This window comes from Phyllopteryx taeniolatus, chromosome 12 (genome assembly GCF_024500385.1).
Source record: "Phyllopteryx taeniolatus isolate TA_2022b chromosome 12, UOR_Ptae_1.2, whole genome shotgun sequence".
NCBI lineage: Eukaryota > Metazoa > Chordata > Actinopteri > Syngnathiformes > Syngnathidae > Phyllopteryx > Phyllopteryx taeniolatus.
Window position 1 is genome coordinate 18,074,252 of NC_084513.1, and position 9,075 is coordinate 18,083,326.

The 9,075-nt window shown below is 41.7% G+C and overlaps 1 protein-coding gene across 1 annotated transcript in view; it reads left to right on the forward strand.

The window, feature by feature from the left end:
• LOC133486745 (matrix-remodeling-associated protein 5-like) overlaps window positions 1–4,488 on the forward strand; it is a 17,899-nt gene extending 13,411 nt beyond the window's left edge. The window contains exons 10-12 of the mRNA XM_061792353.1: window positions 76–283; window positions 966–1,187; window positions 1,289–4,488. Of these exons, the coding sequence (XP_061648337.1) occupies window positions 76–283; window positions 966–1,187; window positions 1,289–3,193 (2,335 nt within the window). The 3' untranslated portion in view covers window positions 3,194–4,488. The remainder of the gene's footprint in view (window positions 1–75; window positions 284–965; window positions 1,188–1,288) is intronic.
• Window positions 4,489–9,075: the final 4,587 nt, after the last annotated feature.

Genomic DNA, 9,075 nt, shown 5'->3' on the forward strand with positions numbered 1-9,075 from the left:
ATGGTACTAGTATTGCATCTTTATTGTGTCTCACTCTATATTTCCGTCTGTTTTACCCCTCCGTACAAATGGAAGTTTCGACAAACGTCTGAAGGTGCACCAAAATGCCACACTGTCAGTCCATTCAGTGACAGAGCGTGACGTTGGTGATTACCTTTGCATTGCACGCAACAAGTTCGCTGATGATTATCGCCTGCTGCGTGTGTCCGTGGTTATCAAGCCTGCAAAGATTGAGCCAAAGCAGCCTTTCAATCAGATGGTGTCATTCGGAAAGGCACTGAAGGTAATTTAACTTGTTAAAAATGTTAATCATTCAATCAAACTGTATCGGACTACACAAGAATAAATCTATGCTCAAATAACCTTTCTCAAATTTTGAGGGATTATTTAACAGTGTCAAAGCAAGACATCCAGTGATTAGATTTATGACATGGAATGTCCCAAGTGACTGAGGTCAATGATCTAATCAGTATGTCTTAAACCATTCGTCAAATTTTCAGGGATTGGGAAATAAAAGCTCTATTCAATTACAGTTGTATCTGATTGAAGATGCTTTAGATATCTTGGGTCAAAGTCAGCACCGGGGTGCTGATTGCTAGGCTAGTTGTGTGAAATGTACAATTTGTACATAAAGATTTTGGACACATTTCCTTTTCCTCTGCTGCTGTGTTTCCCAGACATGCAGTATGCTGCACTGCTTCACCAGTCATCCTTCATGTATGATGATAAATATTTAACAGCTATTTAGCAGCTTAATGAATAAGAGGAGTTGACATGCAAGAGAGAGGGCACCAAATTATTGCCGCAACTTGTTCCTCTTCATTTTTAATTCTGTTTACATGTATGTGCACTGAATTGTTTAGATTGTGATTCAAGTGACAATATTTCATAAATGATTTTTCCCATGTACATGCAATTGATTCCATTTTAGTTCACCTATACAACAATTACTTTGGTCATTGCAGGTGGACTGTTTGGCATCAGGATTACCAGATCCGGCAGTCAGTTGGAGTCTACCAGATGGGACCATGGTTAACACTGTGTTGCATGGGGAAGAAAGAGCAGGGCGAGGACGCCGGCTTATCGTTTTCAATAATGGAACATTGCTGGTTCCAGCTGTGGGCAGGGGAGAAGAAGGCGAGTACACTTGTTATGCTGAGAATCAAGGAGGTCAAGATACCATGAAGGTAAAGTTGAAGCTGAATTCAGACAAAAATAAAATCAGCATTCGTATAAGCAAGCACTTTTTATCATTGAAGCTTTTTTCCTTCATATCATTTCCATTTAGGTTAAAGTCAAGGTCATGATGACATCTCCACCTACCTTCGATGATGACAAACGTTATCAAGTCATTAAAGTACGTCAGGGAGCTACAGCCGTCATTCGCTGCCATGCCACTGGGGATCCCTCACCAACAGTGACCTGGTTCTCCCCGGCACATCGCGTCATCCCAGCCAGTTCTGGTTTTTACTCTGACCGGGTTGTGGTGGCTTCTGCTGGAACTCTGGACGTCCGTCAAGCCCGCAAAATTGACGCAGGAAATTATACATGCCGAGCAAGCAACTCTGCTGGGGAAAGAAGCATGGTAGTAGGCCTCGAGGTGGACGTTCCTAATAATGGAAACAATGGCTATAGTGACAACAATGGCTGGATAAGAATCATCAATGGATTTAACAAAGCAACTAGTAGTCTTATTCCAGCCCGAATGAGTGATAGTGAAAATGGATTAAAAAGGCCTATTAGTGGAATCACAACCCAGCTTGATCGTGTTGTCAGCGTGGGTGTGAACAGTGGTGGAAATACAGGCATAAAAGCAGATAAAAGTCCAATCCTGAATAGAAATGCACATGGAACTTTGAATAGTAGGAGAAACAGTCCCAGTTCAGTTAAAGAAGGAAGTGATGCAAGCAATCTTGGGGCGAGAAGCAATGAGGTCGCAGCAGGAAAGACTAACAATGATGCAAACCCCAGTAGGGATATCAGCATGATAAGCGGCCTTTCTAGAAATGGCGTGTTTACAAGCAGTGCTACTAACAATGGTGATGGTAGAGCAAGTTGGGTCAGAGGCAACGCAGCAGTGACTAACGACAAAAGCAGGAACATCGCTGCCAGCACCGGCAAACTCGTGGGTGTGGTAACAACTGGGAAGCAGCGCATAATGAAAGGCCAATCTGTTCTTTTGCCATGTCCGTCTCATGGATCCCCTCCCTTAGCCTGGTATCTGCCTGGTAATGGTGTGCTCCCAGCCCCTTACTATGGCAGCCGGCTCACAGTGCACCGAAACGGCTCCCTGGAGCTGCGGGGTGCTAGGGTGAGTGACAGCGGTATTTTGGTGTGCGTGGTGAGAGGTGACAAAGGAGAGACCAGGTTTCAAGTGGAGCTGGAGGTCTCAGAGCCGCAAGAAGTATCGCGCCCACTCCCGTCTGTGGCACCTCGCTCAGGAGCAGCACAACAAGCCTCTCAATCGAGGCGGCTATTACCTGAGGTGCCTCATCCCCCAATTCCTGTTTCTCAAAAACCGTTGCAACGTGGGCCATCCTCACTCATAGCCACTGATCCAGTAGGTCCTCCCTCACCCTCTGCCATCTCAGCAGCAGCAGTGAGCAGCCAAACTGCTTCTCTGATGAGCATTACAAATGGAGAGACTCTTCGCCTACCCTGCTCTTCTTCTCAAGCCCCCAAAAACACCCTGGGCTCTCTTACCTGGACTTTTCCCAGCGGCAAGGTGTTGTCCAAGGGTGACAAAGGGGACTCTGGTCGGTACTTCGTCCAAGAGGATGGGACACTGGTGATCCAACAGACAACCGTGTTTGACCGAGGCACTTATACCTGCAGACATGCTAGCCCAGATACTTCTTCGGTTTCAGTTGTCACGGTTCCCGTCATCATCATTGCCTACCCCCCACGAATTACAACAGGACCCTCACCTGTGACCTACACACGTCCTGGCGTCGCCGTGGAGCTGCCCTGCCTCACCATAGCAACTCCCAAGGCGGTGGTTACCTGGGAAACACCAGACATGACACAGCTGAGGGTGCTGGGTCAGGCTCGTATCTATGGTAACCGTTATCTCAGTCCTCGAGGTTCTCTGGTGATACAGCGACCATCGAGCCGGGACACGGGATTTTACAGGTGCACAGCCAAAAATGTGATAGGGGTGGACACCAAAACGACATATCTGCATGTTATATAACGAGGTAAAGAACATGCACACGGCACCTCTGTTACTGACTTAATTCAGTGTGTCCCTCATGCCCAAAGGAACTGCAAAGTTTTGTTGAGATTCTGTTGATGTTGAAGACCCCAGTACAATACAGTCTATGTGTTTGTTTTTGGCTGAAGTAAGTTTCAGTGATTGGTGTCTCTCTGTTCTAGGTTCTTTGTTTGTACACATACATCCATTTACTAAATGTGCATTGTCTTTATGTTAGGACGAAAAGTCATTTCAAAATGGTGCTAAAGTTACAATATTTATGATTTTATGACGTGCAACACTGTGTTTTTTTTCTTGGCGATTACATATAAATCAATCTGCTTCACTTTGGAATCCTGCCACTGCAGGATTAATGACCTTTTGCACTTGTTTGTAACTCAGTAACTGCCAAATTTAACAATGCAAAAGCTCAAACATGACGCTTCACTAGTCTCAAATTCTGAATATCTTGGATAAATATTACCAGTAGTCTTTCATTTGTAATTCAAATGCAGTACAAATTGATGATCTAAAATGATTTTTCTTGGGATTTCTCATTTGATCAATTTGATTCTGAAAGACAAAGTTTGCCTGCATCTCAGAATTAAGGCGGCAGTGTGATAAGGCTTAAAAAAAACATTCCAAAATATGTTTGCAAGACAAATTGCATCTTTGTAATTATTATGATGATAACAATGGTGTTACTCCAAGTATGTGCACAACGATAGCAGCTCATAGCAATCTTTTTTGAATTGCTTTCATTTTAAGTTAATGATCTAGTAAGGACTATTTTAAGACCAGAGTTTGTTTCCTTATGACAGGTGCGGGGAACCTTCAGAACTGTGGGCCAAATACAGCCCACTGGAGCATTTGGTCCGGCCCGCAAGGCAATTCTAAAAAGAAACAATATATTTATCATGATAACATTACTGCATCATGTTTTCATACATTTGGTATGGCCCTCTCAGGACTGTGTTCAAAAGTGATGAGTAAAAGGACCCCCAGCCCTGCCTCATGAGAAAAAGAAAATTATAAATGTTGAATCTGTCAGGCAACTAGGAAGTCGTATATTTTTACAGCAGCAAGTTATTAATAAAATGAAGAATAACATATAATCTGTCTTATTTTTTTCTTTTTTTCCCTTTATCTTAAGAAAACAATTTGTATATTTCAAACTCAGCCGTAGAACCGGAAGTGAGATTTTGTACTGCAGGCAGGACACATGATGATAGCATATTGTTTTCACTGGAAACTGCAATAAAACTCTCATGAGCCTGCAGTGCCAACGGAAAGACTCCACACGCCTCCTTGTCTGTTCTCACAACACCACAAAATGTCTCTACTTCAAATTATACATTATACCATGATGACACAATTAATGATCGACTGACTTTAACGAGATTACTAAACGTACATAAAACACCAATTTTATTCATTAGTGTTATTGAGATGAGTCACATAAACATCACATCTGTTGGCACAACAGCCGTCGTGCTAATTAAAACCATTAGCATCAACCACCCAGCGGTAAGCATATTTCACTTGGATTTTGTGGCGCACGTTTGATGAGGCCCGTTGTGTAAGGAGCCCCAAACTTGTTTTGAATTAACTCCTCATGGTTTCGGAATTCCTTTCACCGTGGCCCACCAACGTAATTGCCCCCGTCTACGCTCGATATCGGCGAACAAATCATCGGCTTTCGAGGCACACGTCGCGATGACAGATGCTACAAACTTTATATGGACAGTCATCGCAACCGAGTATGGCAAGTTATTAAAGCAGCGGGCTTCAATGTGTGAGGTTGAGCGGAGGCGTGGCAGCTTGATAAAAAAACAAAACAAAACAAAAAATTCAAAAATGTGCTATATTTAGCTACGTGTTAAAGGCAACAGGAATTTGTTTTTAGTTTAAATTTGAGTGAGAAAGGAGAACTAGATCTCAGAAAAAATATTTGTAATTAATTACATATTGAGAGCGTAATACAAAAAAGCAGCACGTTGCATGGTGAGCACTGATGACTATTTTGATGGTCAAACATTCTCAGTCTTGAAATTCCGTTATTGTTCAAATGAGGTTTTAAATTTTTGGTTCACCTTAACATGTTAAATAAGACCCACAATTGAAATGTGAATATGAGAAACTGTTATTGAATCTTTGATTGATTTATTTTGAACCAAAACACCCAACACTGTAGCAACACAGCAACCCATCAATCAGGGCACCTATGGACAAATAACTATTCACACAAGTTCACACCTATGGACAATTTCAAGACTTTAATTTAACCTACAATGCCTGTCTTTGCGTGAGCAAGCAATCATCAACAAAAACTGATATAACCTATAATGTAAGTTTATGTTCTTTGTTCATACGTTTGAAAACACCAGTATAAATGTTATTTGATTCAAGATCAACATTTATACAGATACAGAAGTAGAGCATGTTGTCATACTTTACTGCCACATCTGCTCACGTAATGACAGCTTGACCATTTCCAACACACAACTTATCAGTCATGTCATCTGTTTCAAAGAGTACTAGTATTTGCCTACTTAAATGGAAACCAGGCTTTAGTGTTCTTTTTTTTAATTTTCTTCCTTGACTGAGCTTTGCTGCTCTGAGAAGCAATGCACAATTTCCTACTGCAATGAAACAAGCTCATAATAGTGGATGAATTGTTTCCAAATACATTTTGCTCCTGATTACCTGCTATAATTGCTATCAGTGATTATAATGAGTGTATTTCCATTGAGATGTCTTGTATTCCTTTAATGTTCATTTGGAAACCCTGATATTTTCCTTAACGCCTCATTAACTCACACCAGCATAAATGAACACTCGCACGAGTTCTTCACTTCCTTTTCTCAAGTGGCTCCAAGAAATTGACCATAATAAAAAGGTCTTCAAATGGAAAAACTGCATTATAGAATTTTCAGGAAAAACAGCCGTTCTTTATTTATAATTATGTATTGATTCTTTTTTTAAAATGCATTCATTCAAGTATGCATTCATCAAGCTGAATGTATGAAACAATTATTTTTCTTGTGCTCTACTGACAAGCTCTTAAATTCATACAAAAAAAATGAATTGACATTTTCTCAAAACATCCAATTTCTGTCTGCCCTTGGAAATGTTTAATTTGAAAGGGGGAAATCTATCCATCTAGCTCTGTGTGGAAGTAGAGAAGAATCAGATAAATACAAATCTTAATAAGGACCTTTGATTCGCTTGTGTCTGGATGTGATTGGATGAACGAGTCAGGGGGTGGGGCCAGTGCAACCAAAGACGGCAGGGAAAGCCAGTGTGTGCGCAAGCTCGTGTTTGGAGGGGAAAGCACGCACAGCGAGTTGACAAGTGAAAACACAACAACGTCACTCATTAATCGATGCTGACTTGACGATCATCTCCTCAGTGTTGACTACAAAAAAAAATCTGAAGCCATTTAACCCCTAACAGATGCTCGTTTTCGTAGTGTGTAAGGTAAAAAGAGACTGAATGTGAGGCCTCTTCCGATTGCGAGTCGGACGCTGTTGTTTCTGCCATGCCTTATGTGAACTAGTCACTTTGAAGACGTTGCGTTGTGTTTTGCTCAGCTCCAAGTGATACAGTTTCGCCATCCGTGCAAAAGAAGAAAGCCTCGATTCAAGGCTGCCGTGTCAGCAGCTCGCCCTTTCAACGCACCCCGTCGCACATACTTCGCACAGTGATATCACCCCTCTCAAACCGGCTGTGTTTACACTCATGCTTAAACCCATCATCATTGCCTGTTAGTGTGATATGCATCAGTTCAGTCTCCCTACGTCAAACTAATAGAATGAAGACTGTACAGGAAGAAGAAGGAAAAAAAAAAGAGCATTCCGGCCTCATTTGCTTATTTGACCCAGTTTGTTAGTGAATTTGAAGTTTTCACCAATGGATTGATAAAACATCTACGCCTGAGTAACTGTTAACGTGTTGGTGTTGTTGAACTTGACAGTCTTGTTAATAATACAACCCCCCCCCCCCCCCCAAAAAAAAATTTTTAATTGTTAAAAAAAAACTTTAAAAAATGTTTAAAAAATCCTGCCCCAAGATAAATTGATTTCATTAGCCAGCCCATAACAGGCCCAAACGACTGCTCAGTCCATTTTTCATTCATGCAACAACAAGTTTGCGTGGACTGCATGTAAAACACAAAATACATACACACCATGCAAGAATATAAAATGTTAGGAGATGTTCAGATAGAAAATGGTGGTATACGTCCAGGATTGACGATTAGGTATTGTTTAAATAGGACACGTTCACTGTTATGAGCCATCACTTATTTTGGAGCTTAAATTCTTTCTGAACGACCAATAATATGAGGTAAAAAAAGAAAGCTAAGGGAGGAGTTCAACACGGTTCACGTCAGCCTTAAAAGTAAATTCAGCTGAGAGTGGTGAGTGACCTCACCACCCGACATCATATTTTACACCAAGAGAGACAACTGGTCACTGCTGAGAGCACTCAGATGGGCCTGTTATGGCGAATGTAGTGGGTCAGCTGTGTTGTGTTACTGTGTTGCCATGGAGACCGAGAAGTACCTGCCCGTGAGAGTGATTCAGGCAGAGACGAGTTGAGTTCTGACTGAGGCGTTCTGTCAGGGACAACAACACCATGAAGCTCCTTCACTGATGTACCGCTAAATCGTGTCATTAAAGCAAAGCATTCAACTAAAAGAAAATGATAAACGTTATCATTCACTGCCAATTTGAAATCTCCAGCAGGCCACAGAGCAAATGAATGCATCAGCTCAGCCTGGATGTTAATGTCTCTGGTATTTCATGCGACAAAGTTTAAAGTGACAGCAGTCACAGAAAAGAGCCTCAGTCCGATGAACAAACCGCAGACACGTCGTATTCTTTGCTGTCAAGCCAACTCGCTCACTACATTCAGTGACATCAGACCCTTGAATTAACTTGATAAAGAGCCTGAAAGCGACAAACCTAGACGTTTTTAGTGCTTTGTTGTGACTGTCCACACAAACGGCAGCATGCTCGTACATCTACTCTGCCCCTGACGCCCCTCAACTGCTGTTTAGGGCCCTAAAATCACAAACTAAAATCAAAAATGAAAAAACAGTAGAAACAAAGCTGTAGCCAAAGCCAAACTGTAACTGAAAACACTACAGAAGACAATCATGTACAGAGTGGACCCCCGCTACTTGCAGAGATAGGGACCAAGCTGGACCGAGAATTGTCAAATGTTTGCGAATAAACGTGATTATATTTGCCTATACTAATAGTTTAAGACATAAATACTGTACACCACAAACTATGATTACGAAACACTAAGTAGCATCTCAAACACTGACAAACATAATCATGCATTGCTTTCCACTTACTGAACAGTAAACAGCTTACCGCTAAGAATGCCAATTCTGATTCAAGAATACGGATGGTAATAATGAAGAATTACCTTAATTCCTCGAGCATAACATGCAGTTAAGTGTATTATGTACCCCAAATTCACTCTTTCGCAGCACCTTTTTCCTTGTACCTATGAATAATACCCACCCCCGAATTGCTGGTATCCATGCTCAGAAAAGGAAGCATTATCCACATAGTAATTTGTATTTTTTTGTAGTTTTTTTCAAAGAAATTTGTATTGAGAAAAGCACAGCCGGCGCAACCCGGCAAACAAGTGAGTGTGGCCATTGTTTTGCCCTTCAGAGCAGTGGCTGAGGGAACAGAGTGCTAGTGGCGGCAGAGGTCCGGTGGGGTACTTACATGCGAGGGCTCCGCTCGGGCCCACAGCATTGAAGTCGAGTCGTTGCTGTATAGTACTGCATGTATTGTACTGTACTGAATGTACTGTAAATATCTGTCCATTCAACTACACATAATGTAAACGTGTCTCTC